The following is a 24594-nucleotide window of genomic DNA, read 5'->3' as shown; positions in this document are numbered from 1 at the left end:
GGAACTTTGGGTCAAGATGGTACAGTAACTTGAAGATGGGAGGTGGCCCCACATACAGGAATGACAGATGCAATGTAAAAATGGAAAACCCACAAGACATACTAGGACTCTAAATAAAATCTCCATGGACTTGATAAAAATACAGAGCAGTGGGCAGAACTGAAGCCATAGGCTAATTGGTACTTGGTAGCAGGGTCCTGGGGGGTGGGGCCAGGTTATGCTTTGGAGATCATGTTTCTAAACTCTGGCTACTGATTTCTGATTGTTTGCTCGTAGCTTTCTTTCTATTTTATCGTGATCATATCTTCTTGAATCTCTGAGGGCAATAATTGAAGGTTGTATGCGTGAGAAAGTTTAATTTTTTATAGCTTTTTTTTGGAATTCTCTTTACTTTACCCAATTATTACTATTTGCCCCCACTGTGTTTTTGTTTGTCTTGGATTTTCTCCTTTATGTTGCTTTCCTCATACACCTGTTTATCTTAAGTTGTCTGTTCAGCTCTAAGATTGCAGCACTGAGGCTGGTTTGCGTTCCCGCTGATGTCACATTTAGGTAGATTTAAGTAGGTTGGTTTCCCTGTCATTCTTTCTGGAGCGGGAAACTGTACTGGGGCGTCTGTGCTTGAGTGCTAACTGTTAGATTTCAATTTAGAGGGAGTGGGTAGGAAAAGCCAGGCAGGGAACCTCTCAAATGCCAACGAGGCAGAATTTACCATAAATTGACATTCACATTAGATGCCTTAAAAGTTTTCTGAGGGTCTGTTCACCTTTTGTAGAAAATAGCCCTACCAGGTTTTGCAGGAGGGCAAAATCTGCTTGCCTGTCTTCTGTAGACGGGGTAGAGGGAAGGGCATCTACTTTGCTAAGCTCCATGGCTCACTTTCACTGACTTCCCCTGCCCCAGAGTCTCTGAGAATTGTCCAAAAAGATTGTGGCTTTCTGCTCCTCTCTGATCAGATAGATGACCGAGAGCAATATATGACGACCATACTCATTTCCCACCCAAATGGTGAAAACGTCGCCAAATGGACGATAGGATGTTATGTGCTCAGCTCTGATAGTTAAGAAACATTTACCACTGAAAGGACATTGGGATCTTTTGCCAAATTATATTTTCCATTATGTCATCCAAACCCTTAAATAAAATCCATCACTGGAGCTCAGCTAACTAACTGGTACAGGCTCTAATGACTCAACCAGCCAGTGTCACCACCTTACAAATAAGTGTCCTTGGTCAGAGGACCAGGTGATAGAGTCACATTGGAAATGCAAACTCCCTGTCACTGTGGGAAATAACTCCAAGTACCCTGTCATTTTGCTGCTTGGTTGGTTGCATGGTGTTTATTTAGGAAATTATGTCATCATTAGTGAATTGTTTAAGCTTTCTGTTTTGCCTTGGCATTTCTACCCAAAATAAAAAACTTGTCCCAAACATAAGCATCATGTTTAAAAATTGGTGTGGAAAACACTTGCACACCATGAAAGACATTCATGCAACTGAACTGTGGGGCATGAAGAAAGCACCTTCAGATGAAAATTCTTTGACTGATATGAGATGGGAAGAGAGCAGAAGCCGGGCTAATGCTTTCCCCTCCGTACAACGCGGGAGGAGCGCCAGCGGTGACGTTCAGCACAGCACAGAAACACAATCTCCTCTTTCCAGCGGCATTTCTTTTTTACATCTAATATCATGTCTTAGCCCCCGGCAGTGCTCTACCATGACTGAAGGTCACATCAAAGCAACACATGTAATAAGGGACGACCGAAGACCGAAGTCGTCATGATCTATAGCCCCTTTGAAAAGGTCTCAGGACTTTCCCCCATTCGCTATAATCGGGACACAGTACAGGCAGCACGCTGGTCACCACGCTTGACTCCTACTAGCCAACACTAAGGCAAATGTCCTCGGAGGTAGTTTCACAGGAAATACAGGAATTCATCCCTTCCTTCCAGTGATTGGTAAAAAGGTAAAGGTATTTTTAGAATATCATATTTCAGAAGGTTTAGCCAGGTACGGTATTTGGAAAGAATCTGAGTGTCCACCACTTGCCACCCGGGTGATCTTGAGCAAATTACTTACACATATTAAATTTCAATTCTCTCATCTGTAAAATAGGAGTGATGATTGTTTTCCTTAGAAAGTTGTATTTCTATAGCACAGAGGTGGACTAACCAAAAGATTAAGCAAGTGTTTAGGGCAGAAGGTAAATGGGAGACTCCAAAATGAGAAGACCAATTAGGTGAAAGTATTTGTGTTTTCAAAAGAAAATTATTGAACTGGTCATCTTAATTTTATTTATTTTATTTTATTTTCCAAGATTGTATTTATTTACTCGAGAGAGAGAGAGAGCATGAACAAGGGGAGGGGCAGAGGGAGAAGCAGACACCCCACTGAGCAGAGAGCCAGTCCTCGGGCCTTGAACCAGGACCCTCCATCCCAGGACCCTGGCATCAGGACCCAAGCTGAAGGCAGACGCTTAACTGACTGAGCCACCACCCAGCACCCTGAGCATCTTGATTTTAAAAAGTTTTTTTTTTTTATCTCTTACACTTTTAAAACTATTTTTTGACACTTTGTTGTTGTCTTATTTTGAATTACGTAGAGGAATGGCATCGAAAACTCATCTTCCTGTGGCCTCTTCCTCCCTCTCTGGTCTCCGTCCAGGACGCCACCCACACATATTCAATCACTTCACGAAACTGGGCATGCTCAGATATTTTAATATACTTGTGCTGATGTACTTAGGAGCTCACTTTCTTTTTATAGTGAATTTTCCTTTTGAAATAATCCAAAACTAGTCATTCCTATGTTGGTCATGTCTGTTTATTTTTCACATGTGTCCTTTTAGCTTATGATGTCCTACATTGCTCACGGACGCTGAGAACTAATGGGCTTTCCCAGTCTGTTACATGAGGAGAAAAACTATTCAAAAAACATAGAAAATTGGGGCGCCTGGGTGGCACAGCGGTTAAGCGTCTGCCTTCGGCTCAGGGCGTGATCCCGGCGTTATGGGATCGAGCCCCACATCAGGCTCCTCCGCTATGAGCCTGCTTCTTCCTCTCCCACTCCCCCTGCTTGTGTTCCGTCTCTCACTGGCTGTCTATCTCTGTCAAATAAATAAATAAAATCTTTAAAAAAAAACATAGAAAATTAATCACAAATGCATAGGTAGGAAATTTTTAAAAATATAATGGGACTCACAGGTATTCCTCGCTTTGATAGCCTCTCAACGCGGTCGAATTGATGTACGGCGAAGCACACCAGGTAGGTGCTCATAGGGACAGACTTCTCGAAAGTTGTTCTATTCCATTTATCATCCACCGACTCTTCTTTCTATTGGAAACAAAAGATCGTCTTTTGTTTATCAAAAGATCAATCAGGTACAAGACAAACAAATGATTTCTCCAACCCTGGCTTTTCAGTCCGGTTTGTCAGAGCTCAGGGATAACATTTCTTTTTACCCCTGAATGGCGATAAAAGAAAAAGACTGAAGGAAAGGCATTTATTTTTCGTCCTGTGAAAGAGTGATTCAACTATACATCGTGTGAGGTTTCCCAGGGAAAGATACAACTTTGTGACGTAGGAATTTGTCTTTCTATGTTGAATACACGATCCTGACCCTGATATTTGAGGGGAGACCGGCTCCGTCAGTGAAGAAAAGCTTCATGCTCTCAGGAAGAGCGGAGCAGATAGGGCCGCGGGAGGGCAGTCGCTGTACGGGTACAGCGGGATGCTGGGTTCTCTTTTCCATCACTGGGGTCTCCCATCAAAGAGCCAAGGTATCATCACTAAAGTCACTGCCCTGCTTACCAGGGCCAGAGAGAAGGATTTCATTCCTTGATGTCACTACCGATTCCACCTGTCCAGTTTGCTGTCCATGCCAGCTTTGCCTTCCTCGCTGCCAATCACCGGTCCTACTCCATGCGTGGATACTTGCCCGACTCCTGCTCCCATTGTTTAACAACTTCCACGGGCCCTGCAGCCTCCCAGTAAGTCCCCACTGGGGGATGCTGGGAAGCCTTCACAGGGGATTAAGTGAGGAAGGCTGGACTAGAATCGATGCTCCTTGACAAGCCAGCCACAAGTGCCAGTTTTGGGAGAGAAAGTTACTCTACAGTAAGAATGGGCAGTGTCAATTTTGACCTCCTAAAGACCCAGAATTTCTCCCTCTTCTGGGACTATTGTCTGGAATGAGTGATGGGTGAGGAAATATTCTCTGCAAAATGCAATGGTCATCTGGGAGGTCTAAAGCAGAGGCTGCTGAGGTTTGCATCCTCTCCCTTCCCACCTGCCCTCCTCCTTCCAGACGGAACATTCAAAGGGCCTTTTACCCTGACCCAGTCTTCTAGATTAGTGGGTCAGACTTGAAGTGTATCCTCCCCTCTTTCTTCTCCAGTCAAAACTCCATGGGTCAGGTGACCAACACCAGAAGAAAACAAATTGATAAACGAATTCACCTTGTGAGGCCCAGATGGCTGACGACAATTTATTTTTTTAACCCTCTTAAAACTTTGATTTGTTTTCTTTTGCTCTTGCTGTTTGGAGGAATAATTATCATTAAAAGGGATGAATTTCAATGATGACATTTCAGATGGTGGATCAGAAAGATGGGAGATATAATGTAGGCAGGGTGTTTTTCTAGTATTAGGTAGATGACAATTATATTTAAGGATGAGCCCGACCTTTTTACATGTGAATATATGTGCATTTATTATATGTAGAAGGTACAATAACCCTCGACTTTAGGTAATGACACTTTAGCTGCATTACCCGTTCTGTGGTTGAGGAGTGGTGACGGGAAAAAGTCTTACGCCAGTAATTATAGACAGAACTTACTGGAGCCTATATTTTTGTCAGCGTTTCATGAGGACTACTTGTTTACTAGAAACTCTATGGGCATGGGCTTTCCTGGAGTTGGCTTCTGTGCTCCAGTAGTTAAGTGATGGTTTGGGGTTTTTCTGCAGTAGCTCTGGGCTTATATTCAACTGAAAACCAAGAACAGTGACCGGGCCCAGGAAAATTTTTAAGTCTCTAATTCGTTGAGTTTGTCATTCATCCGTCCTAACTAGGGCATCCTTCCAGTTAAGCAGAGCCCAGCTGAGTGGTGTCTACTGTATTCATTCTGGTTCGGAGCCCAACCATGGCTTTTTGACCTACGATATGTTAGGTTAAAGACTTTGAGGACTCAATGAAAAGAGATTGCCAAAATGTGTTTTCAAGCCTCTAAATGAACTAGGAGAGCACATTTAATTTTAGAATTCAGTGGGTTCCCTCATAGCAAAAGAAGACAACTTACCTGATATTATAAATAGACATCTGCACACACACACACAAAATTTTTTAAGTACTTACCTCCACTGGCATATTTGAAACTGCCTGATATTCTTTGGGGTGGACGATGGATATTGTGTAAGTTGCCTTTTTGTTGGGCTCATCAAAACAAGGGAAGGATTTTCTGGCATCTGTTGGTTCATGATCAGTGGCCGCTATGCTCCTTAGAAACAAACACACAAACAAAATACATGTCGCCTCTTCTGACAGCCCATGTTTCTTTCTTTTTTTTTTTTTTGAGACTTTATTTATTTATTTGACAGAGAGACAGAGAGAACAAGTAGGCAAAGTGGCAGAGGGAGAGGGAGAAGCAGGCTCCCCACTGAGCAGAGAGCTGGATGTGGGGCTCGATCCTGGGACCCTGGGATCATGACCTGAGCCGAAGGCAGACGCTTCACTGACTGAGCCACCCAGGCGCCCACCCCTGTGTTTCTATTCCTATACAAAAGGCAACTGTGTGATTACAACTGCGTATAATTATAACTACTATATAATTATGCTGCATTTCTTAAAATGATCTTCCATCCAGAAAACAATCAAATACTTGTCCAAGTCTTTCCTGGAATTTTCAGGTGAACAAATAAATGAATATCTGAAAACTGCTTCAGATCTTTTATATGAATCGTTTGATTTTTTTTGGTGCCATAACTAAAAATCTGTGAACTGTAGATAAGCAAAAATAAATCCAATTACGAGCTATCACTCTTCCCACCCGAAAGCCATCGAGCAACAAGTAGATAAACACAAAGCCAAACTCAAGGACTTGTTTCTAATTGTCCTTGTGAGAGGGAACAGCTGTGTCCTGTCACAGAGCAGAGGAGTATCTTCCAGAATCCCCAGCTCCTGTCTCTCATGGCACATTCTTTCTTACTTATGTTGCACCAGGGACAAACTCCAATTGCATTTCCACGTAAACGCAGTGCTCTGAGTAATCTCCCAGGTGAAACAACCTTTGGCCGGGCTGAAAGCCTGCTTTTGAAAAGAGACAGCATTTTTTTATGGCTCTAACTAGACAAACGCCTGTGTAAATTAAAATGTTAATGTTTAATGTTTCCATCATTTCAAAGTGGAAATAATATTTTTTTTCTGAGTAACTGCTCAAAAAAATCAAAGAAAAAATATTTTTACACGTAGTTATATCACAGTAAGATATTGTATATTTGGTCATTAGAAGAGTAAGCAAAGTAAAAATTAGAAAAGAAAGGAGGAATTTGCAGCAGCAAACAAAGAAAGCAATGTCGACATGTTCATTAACAATTTGGGTAAGGAAAATATTTTGTCCTTCAGGCATATCAAAAAGAATACCAAGCTAAATCATTAGATCTTTCCTTCATCCGATATTTATCGAACCCTTTCCTTCCATACCCCTCCCCCGTCCCCATACCGCACACACAAACATATTTGCCAGGCATTATTCTAGGGGCTGAGGGAATAACAAAGAGTAAATAAACACATCAGGAGAGTGATAAGAGGTATATGGAAAATAAAACAGGGAAAGAGACGAGAATAATCTAGGAAAAAATGTGAGCACCATTAGGTGAAATAGTCAGGGACGATCTCTGAGAGTAAGTAATGGTTTGCTGAGATCTGAATGATGAGAAAAAGCCAGACAGGGTAAGCACAAGAAAAATGTGTTCTAGCAGAGGGAACAGCAAGGGCCCAGTTGTTGGAGCGGAAAAGAACTTAACATGGCTGAGGACCCGAAAGGTGTCCAGGGCGGCTGAAGTCCAGTGAACCAGAGGGACTGGGGCCAAAAAAAGAATTTGGCTGTTGAACAGGTGCCATGGTAAGAGTCTGCATTTTATTTTGGTTCAAGGATGTATTATATAAATTCATTTATCTAAGAAATAATATGCCACTGGTCAACATCCACCTAGAAGAAATCAAAATATTTTTGAATTTCTTTTAAAAAAGCCTCTAGATATAAAAATTACTTGCTAAAAGCTCAGCCAAGAAACTTCATCTGTTAGAATTAAAACCAGAAAGTAGTTGTCTTTTGGGAGACAACTGACTGAGGGAGGGAACTTGCTGGGATGATTGAAAAAAAAAAATCTATATCTCATAAAGGGTATGGGTAACAAAGGTGTATGCATTTGTCAAAATTCATTGAATTGTGTCCATTAGATCTGTGTGTTTAACATGTATTAATTTTACCAAAAAGTAATTGTAAATGAACATTAAGTTCTAGCAAGTGAGTTGTATTTTGCGGTAGAGTACGGTTAGCAATTCAGAAACAACCTTTTCTGTATTCTAGGCTTGAGCAAGTGAAAAAGAAAATGAGGATAATGGAAGGCAGGCTTCTCACTGTTGGGGAAGAGAGTTACAACCTGTAAAGGGGAAAGATTAGAATGTTCCCTTGATATGGAATTGCAATTGCGGGTTTGGTGTAAATTCAACGATTTTTTGTGTAGATATTGGTAGATGGCTATAAAAATCCAGACTGAGACACATATTTCCTAGTTCTGTCTGCTGAGCAGAACTAGGAGCACTGACCAGCTTGTCACAAATGAGCACAGCTAGTTCTCAGATGATGATTTGTAAATACCACTCCCCACTGAAAGGAACCAGACTCCTTAGAGAAATGGCCGATTCCAGTGATGAGTCAGGAAAAGTCCAAGATGATCCTGGAACATCTTGCTTTTCTCCAAAGGAAGGAAGTTCTCAAAGAATCATTGGAACAGGTCAAAGGACACAGAAGCCTGCTTGAGTGGACTACCCCTGGTCCAATCTGGGGGAATTAGAATGTCAAAATAAATAATGAAATTATAACCCATTGACTAAAATAAGAATCCATGGATCCTTACTCCAATATATATATTGGGGAGGGGGGAAGCTGGGTTTTGTTTGTTTTGTTTACAGTAGATTGACTATTAGTGATTTTAAGAGAAAAGTCATCAGTGGATTCCAAAACAAGAGGGCGACAGTGTGATGAAGAAAGGGGTATCTGAATGGTTTCAAAGAATCACTCTGAAAATCACTTACAAGGAGAAAAGCTGTGACTTTACAGCGGAGAAACCACCGGGCACCACCGACGTGATCAGCGGCAGCATCGCTAATCACAGCACAGACCAACATTATCTGTCTCCTGATAGGACTTCCTGAGGGACACCGCGCCACTTCTGTGAACTTCCTGACAAAAACTGCTTAACTTGCATTTTTAAGTCGTGAGGAAAGTCAGATATACTAAAATTGAGGGACATTCTCCAAATAACTGGCCTGTGCTCATCAAAAATAGCAAGGTTGCCGGTGATGGGTATGAAGGAGGGTGCGTACTGAGTACTGTGCTGGGTGTTACACGCAAGTAATGAATCATGGAACTTTACATCAAAAACTAGCGACGTACTGTATGGTGACTAACATAATATAATAAAAAATATATTATTAAAAAAATAGCATGGTTGTGAGAGGCAAAGAAAGGCTAAGGGACTATTCCAGTTTGAAGGAATCTAAAAAAGGCATAACCTTAAGGGCAATGCACGAATCCAGACAATCCTGGACTGAGAAAAAGTAGCTCAGAAGGACATCTTTGGGTTAACTGATAAAGTTTGATTATGACTGTGGATTAGGTAATTGTACGGTATCAATGTTAAATTTTCTGATTTTGATAAGAAATCAGTAAGCTGATAAGGAATTAGCTGATCTGATAAGAAATCGGTAAGCTGCTGATAAGAGATCCGCACTGGGTCACGTTGGAGAACGTCCCTGTACTTCGGAAATATATACTGAATGTTAAGATGTAAAGGGAAATAAGGTGTCAAATACTCTAAAGGGAGAGAGAGACAAAGAGACGAGGCGTGAGAGGAGAAATAGGACAAAATGTTAACAATGGTGAATCCTAGTAAAATGTTTCTAGGAGTTCTTTGTACTATTCTCGTCATTTTTCTCTAAGTTTGAAATTCTTTCAAGATAACTTATCCAGAGAAGCCTCAAGAATTTACTCTTCCGTAGAGCCATTCCTGATTAGTTTTTGTGATGGTAACAGCTTAGTCAATTGAAGTTTCGAACACGGGGCAGACTGTGGAGAATTGCAAACACATCAGGACATAAAGAAACCTGCACACTTTCCCAGGGTACTAAGGTTTTACAATAAGCTCCACCAAGCTCCAGCCCCATGTTTAGTCAGCTGCCTTTTCTTCTGAATTCTGCGGGCTTCTGATTTCTTCCAGAGGCAGAAGAAAAGGAAAAATCACTCTCGGCAAGAATGTTTCAGCTTAGTTACACTTCAGGAACAAGCCAGCTAACTAATTTGGGAATAGGAGAAAGAGAGAGAGAGAGAGAGAGAGAGAGAGAGAGCGTGTGCGCGTGTGCTTGCTCACACATGAGAGGGGGAGAGAGAGGGTGGGGGGTCAGGGTGAGGAGGGAGTGGGATTCCACTTGCCTGAGCAATAGCCATTGGTAGGGTTCCCAACGCTCTGTTTCAGCCTCAGCTCGGAGCTCAGGTTCATACCCCCAAGTGCCCGACAGAGGCAACGTTCAGTCGTTCCTCACCTTCTCTCTTTAAAGGAGGCTGGGCTGCGCGTGCACAAAGTAGCCTCCCTCAATGAGAGCAGCTCGGAACCTGCTTTGGCAATGGAACAGAGCGGCCTGGTACCGCTGTGTCACGCGTTCGGTCCATCTCGGTGGTCGGGCGGGGAACGTAAATCACACCAAGTCCAGCTCAGTCACACCGATCGATGCAGGTGAAGTGAGGTGTGTAAAGCGGCTTTCCGCCACCAGAAGGGCTACCAGATATGTCCCGTTTTCTTTTTTTAAGGGTGCAGAGCCAATATGATTTCAGGGGAAAACTCTTTTCTTCTTTTTTCTTTTTTTAAGATTTTATTCATTTATCTGAGAGAGAGAGTGCACGAATGGGGGGGAGGAGGGGCAGAGGGAGAAGCGGACTCCCCACTGAGCGGGGAGCCCAATGCGGGGGCTCAATCCTGGGATCCCAAGATCCTGACCTGAGCCGAGATCAGGAGTTGGACGCTTAATCCAGGCACCCCAGGGAAAACCCTCTTCTAAGAGTAAAAATTCCTAGATTCCAATCCTACTTCAGCCCTTTAAAGTGTGATTTTGTGCCTATCACAAAACATACTGATTCTTAGTGCCCTGATCTGTCAAACCAGGTTACCAAAGTACGTCTGGCCTCTTCACAGGGTTATGTGGGGGTGAGAAGGGGTAGATCACTAGTAATATATTTGAAATTCCCTTCACATTCACATGATAGGATTAGGTCACACCTCATCTATTTTCTTTAACTCCAGAAGGTTAACTATGCTTTCTGTGAATGCACTTTCCACAAGAACAGACTTCAAAATTCATCCATTAAACACGAGTATCTGTGCTGGAGCAAAAGTACTCAGGCAATATCACGATATCTTTCAATGGTAACTTGTGATTTTTTCTCATGAACTCCGGTGTAACTCAAAAGCCCCTCTCTATATGCTAAATTCCAAAGTTACTGAAGTTTTCTAAATGTTTGCAAATTTTAAAACAAGGTGTATGAGATGCAAAACAATTGTAGATCATAACTTCTTCGGGGAGGTTTTCTGTGGTGATTAAAACTTCTTTTTAGAATCAGATGCGTTGTGCCGCAAATTAATGGAAAAAGCCTGGCCGAGAGCACAGTATGTTCAGGAGTGACTCCTGAGCCTGTCCTGAATAATTATAATCCCAGGCAAATGTGCTGAGCTAAACCATTTTTCCATAGGGGCCTCTCTATGTCATGTTAATAAGTCACTGACTAGACCCAGCACATTAAAAATACAATTCTGTGTAGCTTATTAATTTACAAAAGGGAAGAAATCCCTCCGACTTCTCTGAGTACATCAGTCCAAGGTGACTTTATAGAAAGCTGGAGAAAGAGTTGGTGAGGGTGCAAGCCACAGACCAGTTCACTCTGAAGCAACTTTAAAAAGAATTACTTGATTACCTCATAAATCATTGGGCACACTGTTTCCAACGAAGGCGCTCTGGCTATGTTCAGCAATTTAGTCACTTAAACCAGCAAAATAAAGGACAAGGTCTGGGTGCAAACCTTAAACAAAGGCCATCTGATGCAGGGGAGGCAGCCACAACTGCTAAGAGTCTGTGCAGACTAAGGTTCCAGAATGAAGTAGGGGAGCTGATCAGTGCAAGACAAGCCATCTCGACTATTCAGACTCTAACGTATTTTTTTAAGGATTTATTTATTTTAGAGAGAGAGAGTGCGTGTGAGCTGGGGGAGGGGCAGACTCCCCATTGAGCAGAGAGCCCGACAGGGAGCTCGATCCCAGGACGCTGAGATCATGACCTGAGCCAAAATCAAGAGTTGGACTCTTAACCGACTGACCCACCCAGGCGCCCCCAGACTCCAGCATATTTTTATGGTGGTTTGAATGAACCAGTTAATTATTTAAATTTATTTCCCAGTTGCTTTTTTCTACGTTGAAGCCATTCAAGGTCAAGTGAAGCTTCCTTTTGTTTCCTTGCTTCCAAAATAAAAGAGATTACCATGCCTCCTGCAACACGTAACAAGACCAAAAAAATCTCTTCTTTATTGATAATGGGTATATGGATAACTCAACATATCAATCTGAGAATATAATGAATAAACAGACATACAGCCAAAATTTCAAGATTAAATCCACAAACGAGTATACATATCCCTGCATGTGAGAATATACCCCCACAGACTTAACTAAGACCATCTCACTGGTTTCCTTCCCGCCATATTTTCACTTAACTCCTAGTCTTTCTCATAAGCCCTAACCTTGTGCTTCACACTTAGTTATCCAAACGCTTACTGGACATGTCCTCCTGGATGCGTGAGTGGCATCTGACAACAAACTCATGACCTTCCCTCCTAAACTTGGTTCTTCTCTTCTATTTCCAGTATCAGGGTAAATGTGTGAGCTCTCAGATCTGATATCTGGGACATTCTATATCCGTAACTAACTCACCCCTTTCGCATGGTCAGTCTGCAAATCCTGACCATGTTACCTCTTATTTTCTCCATTGTGTCCTCTTCTGTCTGTCCTGAAATCACTGTCCTACTGATCCCCACCTTCTCTTCCTCGGATCACCGCACGATCTCCCAAATACCCACACATGGATTTAGCTCTTTCCTTCACCATCCACCTAAAGAGTCACCACTTAATTTTTCCTACATGCCTGCCATTAGCTACCCTTCCTTTCTTTTCCCCGAAAGGCTTTCCAGAGTTATCTCTAGTAGCCTCTTCATATAAACCTCTCCTACAAACTAATTTCTTCTCTGCACTCTGCTTTTCTGACTTAGCGCCTTTCCTTTTTTACCTTCTTTTATGTTCTTACTTGCTTTTGCCTTTTGCAATCCCACCATTATATCAGAATTCAGCTTCAATCCGAGCAATGCTGTAAATACCCAAACTAGAAACCGTTTGTCCCTCTTGTAAACTCTTGTTGTAATTCTTGTTAATTCCAATGATTCTCAGTCCTTAAAATATGAAGACTGCATTCCCAAGTCCAAAAAAAAAAAAAAAGATTTTATCAATTGCTCTTCCAGTCAATGAGATGGGGAGAAAAGGAACCAAGGAAAAATGTGGATCCTGACAGAGTGGGAAGATAGAGATGTTATTGGTGGAAATTGGACTCCTCAATGGGAAAAGAGCTGGGGCTCTGCAGGACGTCCCAGCATGTGCCAGAAGACATTAGTCCTGAGAGAGGCTATGTGAAAATGTGTACTCACTGTGTTAACTAGGGAACAAGAGAGGGACAGCCCAACTCCCACCTATGGAAGGTTCCATAGTCTGATACAGTTGGGAAGCTGCATGCTCCAGAGATTCATGGCAGTCTCTAGAGGTTCATAATGGATGTTATTATGTAAAAGTCTTTGAGAAGTCCCATTATTAAAAAAAAAAAGAAAGAAACACATCATTTTTGTATTACTGTTATTGCCCAGACTAATTTGGCCACAGAATCCCTCCCCTGCTTTTTTTTTTTTTTCTGGCAATACCTATTAATATCCTATGCGACTAGAACTCTGGGGGACAGCAAGTCGGGAAATGCTGTAAAGGTAGTTCAAATGCTGACAAGGAAATGCTGCCCTTGGAGAAAAGAAAATACACTTTGGAGATGTGAGTAGAGGGAAACTCTGCTTGGGAAGAGAGCAACTGGAAACGCTACATAACACAGTGAGAGCGTGGAGCGCATTGGTGATGTGGGCAGCAAGACACTCCAAAGTCTCCAATCCTTTTAAAAGTGGCTTCTTCCAATCATAAGGAACAGATCAGAGTAGGAAAAGTGACTTCTAAGTTTCTCACACTTTTTCTCCTAAGCCTCACTACAAGCCGGTCTTCAGCAAGATGATATGGATATCACGGCCATGGAGCTCTAAACTGGCTCTACCTTCTTCTCCAACTCTCCTCTTGCCTCTGAATTTTGAGGGAAAGAAGCCCAGAGGGTTGACTCCTCTCTGTGAAGTTCACATTCAAGTCCTGGTTGTATTTGCAGAAATCAAGTCACTTTGGTTACTACTGCGCACACTCATGTTTAGTTTGCATTGTGGTCGCAGCAATAATATCCCAATGATAATATGCAACTGCTAATATTCAGCCCTGGCATTAAATTTTACAGTAAGACAGAAGAGTCAGAAGATATAATTTGTCTGCCTGCTTAAAAATGTATTGCTATGATGGCATTTTAAAATGTATCAGCATCAAATATTCTGCAGCTCGCTATATAAAATGAAAGAACAGTGCTGCTCCCAGTGAACTCACTCCTGCGTCCTTCTGCGGGCTCTGTGGATGAGAACCCCCATAGGCCCATATGGTCAAAATGTTACTTATGGGCTTGGGGGAAAAACAAACAAACAAGAACAATGGACTCTCCTTTTATGCTTGAAATATTTCATAACAAGAAAAACAAAAAGCGTTCCATTTAGCCTAAATGAGGTTACTGAGTATGTGCCAGAAATTTTCCAAAACCACGTAGACAGGGCAGAACCAGCAACCTCCTGGGTAACGTGAGAGCCTCAACTGCCACCAAGAAAAGCAGACGAGCTCAGCATTACCCGTCCTCCAGGACAACCCACATGAGCCCTCCTCTCTCACCAGTCTTGCTCTAACTTGGTATTTGCCAACAATTACGACAGCCGAGTTTCGGGATATCAGCTCTCAAGTATATACTTTATGGTAAAACTTAACTGGTACAGTAAAATAATCCAGAGGCAAATGAATAATATATATTTTAGAATATAACGCTTTCTTAAACTTATGAAGTCCATAAGAGAAACTTACGGAATCTTGTTCCATATTTTTTGGCCTTCCTGTAGTGCATAGAATTTTTATAGTATTTTGGTGGTCTTACTCGAATGAAGTTTCTACTGTTTTCTCAACCCAAGAAACAATTTTAAAGTCTTAGCAATAATCACTTGAAAGCTTTGACTTGTTTTCAACTCAACTAATGAATTTCTAGAATCTTCTGAAGGTGGATATTCTTCCAAACATAATGCCTTTCCCTCCCAAATTGGGCTCAAGAAATAGGCACTTTTATTCACTATTTGTGGAAACGTAACTTGAAATATATTATTGAAAGTCAGTTTGGAGACACACACAGGAGCCTGCACATGTTATATTTACGTATACATGTGTAAACATACGCACAAATGTATGCACCCACACATACACAGTGTGGACCGATTGCCTATGAATTTTCCTACAGAATTAGTAGAAAATGTTATACATATTTGATAAGGATGCTATTATATTTTTATAGGTGTTTATAAAAAAGGTAAAAAAAAGGTAGGAGAAACTTAAATGCCCAAATGTAATGGAAAAGTGGAATAAAGTACATTATATCCATATACCTGACTATCATGTACCCATTAAATCATCTACCAAACCATGTTCAAGTTGACATATTCTAAAAACATGTTACACAATACAGTGTACAACGTAATCTGTATTCAGATACAGACTTTATCTTAGATAAAGATGGATCCATCTTTATCTGTATTCAGAAAAAATACTGAAAGAATATCTGTTAAATATTAATAATGACTATATTTCAGTGATAACAATTTTCTCTGCTTTCCAAGTTTTCTGGATGAATGTGTGTTATTTATGAAGTAAACAAAATAAATGTTAGAAGTTTCTTGATATATTTGTACTCTTTGACCCAGCAATTCTATTTTATTGAATGTATCCTAACATAAGGAAATAAACAGATATATGCTTAAAGGTTTACTTACAGCTATGTTCTTTTCTGACTCTTTTACTGTAATAACTACTGAAAGCAATTTAAATATCCAGTATTAGGAAATAGGTCTTAAAAAATAGCAGTGCATTCATGCACAGACGTTTAAAATCAGATTCTTGAAAATATGGAAGAATGAGAGGAAATGCTTATATGAAGTCAAAAAGGCACATAGATACATGGACATTATATAATTATAATTTGATTGCCTAAAAAAATATTCATCAACATGAATGTGAAGTTTCTCTTTATAGTTTCTTTTGATTTTCCTTCTTTATAATTTTCCATGCTGTCCTTATTTTTAATTTTTATAAACAGGAAAAAATATGTCCACAATAAAGAAGCTTGTTTTACTGCCAGTGACACTAAGATACAGTCTATGAGCATGCTCCCTTCAAATATTTTTTCAAACTACCATTTCTATTCAATTTATTAGTGTATCCCCCAGTAATATAAGGATAGTTAAACATTCCATTTTAGTCCCTGGGTCCCTCTGAGAAACAATAGGAAGAATTTTGACCAAAAGCTTTACTTTGCTCTGTAAGATGCTTAAAACAACATAGAGAAGGGATATGCAAGGGCCTGGCCCCAGACTCATATTTGTGAACTGTGACACTAAGGTTTCTTTTCTTTTCTTTTTTTTTTTTAAGATTTTATTTATTTATTTGACAGAGATAGAGACAGCCAGCGAGAGAGGGAACACAAGCAGGGGGAGTGGGAGGGGAAGAAGCAGGCTCCCAGCGGAGGAGCCTGATGTGGGGCTCGATCCCATAATGCCAGGATCACGCCCTGAGCCAAAGGCAGACGCTTAACGGCTAAGCCACCCAGGCGCCCCGACACTAAGGTTTCTTAATGATTTGCCTGTCAAGAATCCACATAAGCAAAGGTCAAAGCAGTTTCAAGTTCAGTGATGCCTCAGTATAGCCTTCCTTCCTCATGCAAGGCCCACACGCACAGAGTGAAGTTTTTTTTAATTCATTGAGAGAATTTATGCCCTTAACATAGTAATAGCATCTGATTGATGGCCAAAGCAAGTAACCATCTTTGCTAGACTCAGAAATGCAAAAATACATATATTAATTACTTGATATATCTTTATATCCTTAATTACTTAATATAGCGTTATGTTGCAAAAAGCTCAGCATTACCATTGCTTATTGCGTGATGGACAATAAGCCCAAAGAGTCATCCATGTGCCGCCACTAATGTGTGAACTCAATGAGTGGTTACTAAAAGCTTATGTGTGGAACATGGTTCTAGCCATACTAGATAAAAACAGACTCCTGCCTTCCTTCCTAAAGACACAAAGACAATTCTGTGGATTTTACATACCCTTTCAACATCCCTTCTCCAATAAAATACTCAAAATTATAATTTTTAAAAGTTCACTTTTAGGGGCGCCTGGGTGGCACAGCGGTTAAGCGTCTGCCTTCGGCTCAGGGCGTGATCCCGGCATTCTGGGATCGAGCCCCACATCAGGCTCCTCCGCTGTGGGCCTGCTTCTTCCTCTCCCACTCCCCCTGCTTGTTTCCCTCTCTCGCTGGCTGTCTCTATCTCTGTCGAATAAATAAAATCAAAATCTTTAAAAAAAAAAAAAAAAAAAAGTTCACTTTTAAATCATTGTCATATAGCCCAAGACCGTGGCCATGAAATTTACCAAACACATGGATTTTAAAATCAGAGGTAGTTTCTGCAAGCAGTTTCTGCGTTCTGACAGGATGTAGTACATTGTGATTTTTTCCTGATGAAATTAAAGACTTAAACTGATTCTTTGGGCTCCACGAAACTCACTCTGTAATTTTCAGTTTTCTGATAGGCTTTGAAAATATCACAGGGCAGGAGTTTTCGTTTCCCAGGTGAACAGGCAGAATTGAAACCAAGTTTAGATAATCAGACCGATGAAACAATTAAAAGGTGGAAAGTGAAAAGGAAAGGGAGGAGAAATGGAAAACAAATACGTGAGCTGAGGGTAAATAAAGCAAAAATGAATATTTACTTGATTTGTCCGTTCTCCTCGTACGTCGTTCTATAAAATCCCACGAGCGAGCCGTTCAGCCAGCCGGCGAACTTCATAGTCAGGAGGTAGGCGCCCTCGCCACTGCTGGCTGCAAGCTCTTCTCCTGCCTCCATCACCACATACTCCTGCTTTTTGTACTCGAAGCACCGCCTGACTTCCACCTGCTCCCCGGAGGACCTCTTGAGCTCGGGGAGCTGGGTGATCCTGGTCTCCCGCAGGTGCAGCCACAGGTACCGGGTGGGCGCGCTCACGTTGATGGAGATGGTCACGCTGCCTGTGTACGTGTCCTCCTCCAGCAGGGGCTTCACCTCCAAGTCATAGTGCACGGGGCTGATGAAGTCCGGCAGCCTGAAGTCTGTCCAGTCTCCACTTTCATCTTCGCTGGCAGGGCAGACCCCCTGGTCCTCCGGAGGGATCTCAGGGGAAGGAACCTGGGAAGGAGCCGGGGCTGGGCCCTGCCCGGCGTCCCCGGTGGAGCTGCTGGACCTGGTCAAGCCCACGGAAAGTCCTACTATTAATCCTACCCCCACCACCACCGCACAGATTATGGCCACATGTTTGGTTTTAATGCAGTATCTCTTAGCGTCCTCTCCCTCCGCAAAGTTCATTTTTGTTTCCAAAGTCAAATACTACACACAAAAGGATGTTAAATTTAACTAACTAACTAACTAACTAAAGTCAGCTGACTTCCTTTTCAAATTGGGAGGAATTCCCTGGCTTGGCAGCCTGTTTGCGTTTCTCCCACACCCCTCTCCGGCTCCCTGCGTCTTTCCTCTCGGCTCAAGTTCCCCACCAGCCACTCAAGGATGGACGCGGAAATAAGGGGGTGGGATAAGGGCTCGGGAGGGGAGGCTGAGCCCCGGGAAGAGGACGGCCGAGAACACTGTCACAGCTCCCCTTATAAAGGACGCATCCCCACCCCGCCCCTCCTGCGCAGGACTGAGTTAAATATAAAATAGGGCTTAGCTTATCAGGGAGCGGGAGGATGAGCCCTTGCCAAAGTCCTGTCAGCAGCTTTCAGGGAGAGAGGATTCGGGGAAAGAAGTGAGCTTGCAATAGAAAAACTCAACCTTTGCCACTGGGTCTACGGCTTCTTCCTGTTGTGCTCACACGCTCTCTCTCTCTTAACCAAAGGGCTTCTTGGATTTCAGCTGTTTCATCAGGTAGCTCGCCCAAGAAGCCAAGTGTTTTCTTTTCGGTTTTTCCCCTCATTTTACACAAACACATTCAGGCTCTGCCTTTACCAAAGTCATACCCTGGAGCTGGATGTGCAAAGGGATACATAAATTCAAGGACCCCTTAGGTACTCAGTAAATATTTGTTGAATTGCCGGATTAGCAAAGCATAGCAAGTGACTCTGAATCAGTTGGGTAAATGCTGGATGGAAGAGGGAGGGAACGTGAAATTAGCCAAAGCGGTCGTGGAGCTGAGGAGCATAAAAAGAAAAAAGAAAAAAAAAAAAGAGGCAGAAAGGGAAAGGATTGAAAGGACAGAACGACAAGGAAGATAAACTCATTAGGTTAGATAACTAGACTGGGGTAGATACACTCATCTCTGCAGTTGGCCTCCTAGTGAGATCAGCTTCCTGAGACTTTGATGTGGAGACCATGTTTGCAGCAAATTCCAGATGCGAAAGCTGGCCTCTTGGGAGATCCACTATCTTTGTAAATCTGTTGCCGCTGAATGACAAGGGCAAGATGAAATCACAGCACTGACCTGAATGTTTATGAGTAGCTACGGTGTAGACCCCCAAGCCATCTCTAACAGTAACGGTTCCATAATAATTACCAAAACTTCGAGGGCTTTCTATGTGCCAGGCACTACGCTAAGTACATTTTAGAAGTTATTAGCTGAGTCTTCCCAACAACTCTGTAAGGTTGGGACTATTTTGATGCCCATCTTAGAGATGGGAAGACTGACATTTTTAGAGGTTAAGGCACTTGAACAAGTCACACAGTTGGCAAATGGAAGAATTGGAGTTTGTACCCAAGTTGTCTGAGTCCAAAGTCCATATGTCTAATGACACTGCCTCCATTCTCTGCAGACAAGAAATCTCGAAGGGTTAAGTAGTTATGAAAAACTTCGTCAATATTTCCTAAAGTACAATTCATGGGTATTAGTAGATATACTTGCAGAGCAGGCAATGCTGGGTTAGCGAAAATTAAGAATGTTCTTTTACTACCATCCATTCTTTCAGAGCCTCCAGATGATAACATACATTGTGAATCTCCAGACACGATAGACTATTGAGTAATTTCTACATTGAGTTGATGAGAGAACATTTTTGGTGAGGTAACATTTGCAGGATTTGTGTTCCATGGGACGCTCAGAAATTTAAGTGTTCCAAATTACCAACTAAACAAACCAGGTCGGGCGGGTGGTGGTAAAGACTTTAAAAGCAAAAGAGTCCATTTTGCTCTGTACATTTCTATTGCTCTCTCAGAAAATAGTATTTAGAAAAATAGAATTGAAGGGAAGTGGGTTACATTTTTCTCGATTATAGGTTCATCTTGTATTTGCTCAGTTCGCATTCTGCAGCAGTACTAGACTTTTTAAATCATAGCATGTTTAATTTTGGCAAATCAAATTCCTGAGTTTGAGCCCTCAAAAAAGCCCCTTTTTATTGGCAAGATCACCTGACATTTCAATAAATGAAAGGGAAAATGTGGATCATATTTATGTCAACATAATGACTAAAATGAAAAGTATTTGGAAGAATGTACATAAAATCGTGTTAAACTGGAGGCATTTCTAGAGAATCTCAGCTGAGACAAACACACCTGAAACTGTTAACTTCAACCTCATCTAGAAAGACAGCAATGTTACCACCAGGCCCTATACTTGTGGCTAGACTGAACAAAGTAGATAATAGACCTTTGGGATCGAGTGCACTCAAGGGGGATTAAGAATGATCGACTGCTATAAAATATCTCTCCTCTTCTGCCAAAAATTCCACCATGAGGGATTCATTATTTAAATGTAGTAATTTTGATAGAAATAAAATACCTTAAATCCGTGTATGTAGTGTGTGTATACACACATGGACACATCTGTGTAAATTTTGAGTCTAAATCCCAGTTCTAACCATAACGTCTTAGTCCCAACCCATAAGGGCAGCCTACACCCGGTGAAGGGCACTACATCTTATCAGTATCATCATGTCAGGGTCCTCCGATGTTGTAGAGGTAAATCAGCCAGCCAGAGAAGTGGGTGCAGCAGAGCCAGCGTGTGCATTAAACACATTTAGAATCAACGTATGAGGGTTTACTAAATATAACGCCCCCAGCTTTCATAATTTGATGACACTGCACTCCACGGCAGCAGTACTTGCTGTCCTTCCTCTCGGTGACACTGAAATATTGAGTCTGTGGCATGAGGCTCTTGATCTTGAAAGCCAGATCTAATCCACAGCAAAGGTCAAGGCAGTCACTGATGGAGGACAGAGAGAGAGAGAGAGAGAGAATCTATTCCTACAAAGAGACTAATGAACCATCAGAGGCACTCACCTAGATTAAACAGTTTACATTGGCTAATCCTGTGTTGGAAAATCTACATTAGAGATAAATAACTTGAAAAGGCTACCTCTGGTCAGTTTCCACTTAGTAGGTTCCTGCCAGTGGAGTGAATGCAAAGCCATTCATTATAGATCCTAGACCACACTCCGCCTGCCCAGACTTTTGACAATGTGTATTATCATTTTGTACCCGAGGAATGAAGTCCAATATCTGTTCCGTATATGGTATAAATGTTCATTGATTGCTTATTGAATAAACAAATGAATGGAAAAATAGAAAGGAGGGAAAAGAATACCAAAAATCCAGAATGGAAAAGGTTCATGGGCATAATATACCAGAAATGTTGAGATAAAATGAACTCAGTTCGAATTTCAGGAGTGACTGGAAGAGATTCCATGGAGATGAGGACCTGGAAATCATACCTGGTCTTGAGGACGTGAGAGACTGCTTGGCTAATTCCTTCCCAAGGCAAATAGATTGATGCAAGAGACCCGCCATAATACTGAATACACAATGTGGACCTCCCTTTTTCACTTGGAGCTTCAGTTTAAAGATTTGTTAGGTCCCAGGAATGACATTTACCCTAGAGGCCACTGGGCCTACTATGGACATGGGGTGCTGCCAGCTCACCCGAGAACTAAGAACATCTCCAAAAATGTTGTCAATAACTAAACAGCTGCATGGCCCAGTTGGCTAAGCGTCCGCCTTCGGCTCAGGTCATGATCCCAGGGTCCTGGGATCGAGTCCCTCATCAGGCTTCCTCCTCAGTGGTGAGTCTGCTTCTCCCTCTACCTTTCCCCGCTGATTGTGATCTCTCTCTCTCACTCTCAAATAAATAAAATCTTTTAAAAAAATAATTAATACAACAGTGTGACCATTTGACTGGCTCTTTACTCCTATTAGTTGATCAGAGCTGAACTCCATGGTTCAGCAAAATAACAAACAATAATGGCAAGATACAGTCATAATAGAGGAAACAGAATCTGCAAATCAGGCTGTATAACATAGGAAACAAGGAGAATGGGAACCCATTTGTCTTCACCTTGCCACAGGGTCATTATTATCAAGCATGTCAATTCTATAAACCCCATGGTCAACCTGGGTATTTCTGAATGTTAAAGGTTTAGTTAGAATTGAAAAAGGAGAATGCCATCGCATTTAACTTGGCAGACCAGGAAGTCTAAATCCATACTGGCAATGTTCCGTGTGATCTTGGTCAATTACATCCTATTTCCTATTCTTCATCTTTTATCTGGACTCAGCAAATGTTTTAAAGGGTCTAACGGGTTTTAAGATTATGTGATCGCCACTAACTTTTTTCAAGAACTGAAAATAGCTCCAGATATCAGGACAGAAAATGTTTAGCACGTCCCATCTAACTTTTGTTGGTTGGTAATAATGAATTTGTCCAATGACTGGCACAAAGTGGAGAACTACACAGCAGGGAAGATGAGGAAGAGTAGAGTGAGAAAGAGGGTCAAGAGGAAAAGAAGACGGATTTGCAAATAAGATGATGAGAAGAAACCTCCAAAACATATCTAAACATAATTCAACAAAAAATAAAAATCAGGGGTGCCTGGGTGACTCAGTCAGTTAAGCATCTGCCTTAGGCTCAGGTCATGATCTCGGGGTCCTGGGATTGAGCCCCGCGTTGGGCTCCCCACTTATCAGGGAGTCCGCTTCTCTCTCTCTCTCTCTGCCCATCCCCCCACTGTGTTCACTCTCTCTCTCTCAAATAAATAAATAAATAAAATCTTTAAAAAAATAAAAATCATAAAACAATAGGTTTTTGTCTTCTCTATTCTTTATTGTTTCCAGACTGATATGAGAGTCCTTCCGCAGGGTTTTCTGGGGTACACAGATTGTGTTCATGATGTCCACCGTCCACATCACCCACAGGCACCAGGACTTCATAAGCCACAAGCAACAATCATCTTTCTTTCTTTCTTTCTTTCTTTCTTTCTTTCTTTCTTTCTTTCTTTCTTTCTTTCTTTCTTTCTTTCTTTCTTTTAGATTTATTTATTTATTTGAGAAAGAGAGCGCAGGGGAGGGACAGAGGGAGAGAAGAGAGAATCCTCAAGCAGACTCCTCACTGAGCACAGAGCCCGCACGGGACTCAACCCCAGGGCCCCGAGATCATGACCTGAGCTGAAATCAAGAGTTGGACGCTCAACCGACTGAGCCCCCCAGGTGCCCCAATGATCATATTTCTGTTACTCCTTTGGACCGCCCTGGAAAAAATCAGCTCACTTTACCTAGCTCTCAAAAAGTGTCTATGGGCCATTTATTCAGTCACTCATTTTTTCAATCATTCAACAGGTATATATTGGCCCAATAAATACTTAATTTTTAGCAAAAATTTGCTGGACAAGGAATTCTAGGATAAATGTTAAAATGTGGATATTTTTTTAAAATGTTCATAAATACTCTTAAAGGCAGGTATGTAAATCCTTGCTTTGTTCTTAGAATGTAGAGGCTTTGAAAATATTCAGAAAAGCAAAGAAAATAAAACAAAAGGATTTATTATTTCTATAATTTTAAACTGCTTTCATATTGGGTTCCCTTATGTCAGTAATACACTGGGAGCTTGTGGCAAGATATAGAAACAACAGGAGAAAAATAATAGTGATAATATAGTCCAGATTTATGCTGTTCTCAGAATTTAAAAATTACCTTTATACATTTTCTCAGTGCACTAAAAAATAGCTCTAGATTCTGAGTTTTAAAACTTCCTAATGTGCTGAATTCACGCAACGTTTTCTTTCAGTCTTTGTAGTGTCAAAATTCTTGGCAATATTTTCTCTCTCTCTCGTCTCTCTTATCTGCAGAAGTCTGCAAAAATAATGTTGGTGTAGGGAAAATAACTCACCCGATATTCTTTTATTCTATAAAAGGTCTGAGTGAATCATACTAGCAATGATGATTTCAGAGTGTATCTCCCACAAAAATTCTAATAGATCCATTCTTCATCTTTGGGAATATAATTTCTTTCAGAGGAAAGAACTGTAATTTTCCAATTTTTATTTATTAACACTGGCTGTTTGGTTTGAAAGTTTTTTTATTACCACATTAATTTTAACAAATAAAGTTGTCTTTAACTGTTGTTTTCTTTGGGAGTAAAGACTTTCACTGCATTAAAAGGATCGAAGTCATCCATTTGAGTAACAGGAATGTTGTTTCTACTGTTGGTGTTCTCTTTTCTCAGCATCGTTTCTGGTTTGGGTGATCACATTTTTAGTATGCTTTTGTCTTAAGCATTGCTTTCACTCACACCATTGTCCAGAACTAGTCACATGACTCTTCTTGAAAACAAAGAGGCTGGGACAGGCAGGCAGCAACAGCTCTACCCTTCAGGAGAGGAGGACATGTCTTTGGTGGTCAGCTGGCCATGTCTGCCCCACCCTGGCCTCCCCTCATTGTAGGATTTATTTTGCTGGGAAACTACAGTGACTCAGAAAAAAGTCCATACATAGAAGAAAAATGCTGTGCCAATTGCTGTAAGCATTTTTATACAGACCTAAGACCATATCGAAGGCAGAG

At 41.4% G+C, this 24594-nt stretch overlaps 1 protein-coding gene across 2 annotated transcripts in view; it reads right to left on the bottom strand.

Annotated features, from left to right (window-relative positions):
- The window catches only part of ENPEP (glutamyl aminopeptidase), an 82040-nt gene extending 63600 nt beyond the window's left edge, over positions 1 to 18440 (bottom strand). For both annotated transcript variants that reach the window (XM_045799152.2, XM_087866397.1), the window contains exons 1-3: positions 17519 to 18440; positions 5353 to 5494; positions 3202 to 3333 (exon numbers count right to left, since the gene is read on the bottom strand). In XM_045799152.2, the coding sequence (XP_045655108.2) occupies positions 3202 to 3333; positions 5353 to 5494; positions 17519 to 18147 (903 nt within the window). In that variant the 5' untranslated portion in view covers positions 18148 to 18440. The remainder of the gene's footprint in view (positions 1 to 3201; positions 3334 to 5352; positions 5495 to 17518) is intronic.
- Positions 18441 to 24594: the final 6154 nt, after the last annotated feature.

Source organism: Ursus americanus, chromosome 13 (genome assembly GCF_024610735.1).
Source record: "Ursus americanus isolate L20-20 chromosome 13, mUrsAme1.1.p, whole genome shotgun sequence".
NCBI classification, from domain to species: Eukaryota; Metazoa; Chordata; class Mammalia; order Carnivora; family Ursidae; genus Ursus; species Ursus americanus.
The sequence above is the reverse complement of the archived record's forward strand: the minus strand, read 5'-3'. Positions and strand labels throughout refer to the sequence as shown.